Source organism: Penaeus monodon, chromosome 21 (assembly GCF_015228065.2).
Source record: "Penaeus monodon isolate SGIC_2016 chromosome 21, NSTDA_Pmon_1, whole genome shotgun sequence".
Classification (NCBI taxonomy): domain Eukaryota; kingdom Metazoa; phylum Arthropoda; class Malacostraca; order Decapoda; family Penaeidae; genus Penaeus; species Penaeus monodon.
Window position 1 is genome coordinate 11,043,965 of NC_051406.1, and position 714 is coordinate 11,044,678.

Consider the following 714-nt stretch of genomic DNA (forward strand, 5'->3'; position numbering starts at 1 on the left):
GCTTTTTTTTTGTATCCACGTTTACTCTCTCTCTTCCTTTTCTCCTTCCCTTCCTACCTACGCTACCATCGCATTCTTTATTTTCAAATTATCCACTTGCGAATCTCTCATTCCGTCTACGTGCTTATCCACCCGCAAATCACTTTCCACCCACATTCACTCACTCTACACATGAATCTCTATCCACCCGCAAACCACGCCCACTATCCACCCACATCCACTCATTCTACACATGGATCTCTATCCATCCACGTGCCTATCCACCCACATCCACTCATTCTACACATGGATCTCTATCCATCCACGTGCCTATCCACCCACATCCACTCATTCTACACATGAATCTCTATCCACCCGCGAGCCTATCCACCCGCAAATCACAATCCACCCACATCCACTCACTCTACACACGAATCTCTATCCACCCGCAAACCACGCCCACTATCCACCCATATCCACTCCCACCCACGCCCACAGATTACGTCCACTGGCAAGAGCGATTCTCGGACTTCTGGTTACCCTACATCGTGACCTGCCGGGCGGGAAGGGATCTCCGGGGCGTGCCTCAGGTTGCCTCTCTCGTGCCTCATGCGTGTGCTCAGTCCACCAACGCTCTGAGGGTCTTGCATCACGACGGGTCCAAGCCTAAGCGAGGTCTGGCACTGTGTCACAAGTTCATCTTCAACCCTGCCAGGGATATATCGCAAAGGTGAG

At 51.8% G+C, this 714-nt stretch overlaps 1 protein-coding gene across 1 annotated transcript in view; it reads left to right on the forward strand.

Moving 5' to 3' along the window:
- Window positions 1–714, forward strand: part of LOC119586219 — a 12,436-nt gene that overhangs the window by 6,443 nt on the left and 5,279 nt on the right. The window contains 1 exon segment of the mRNA XM_037934923.1: window positions 478–709. Coding sequence (XP_037790851.1) covers window positions 478–709 — 232 coding nt within the window.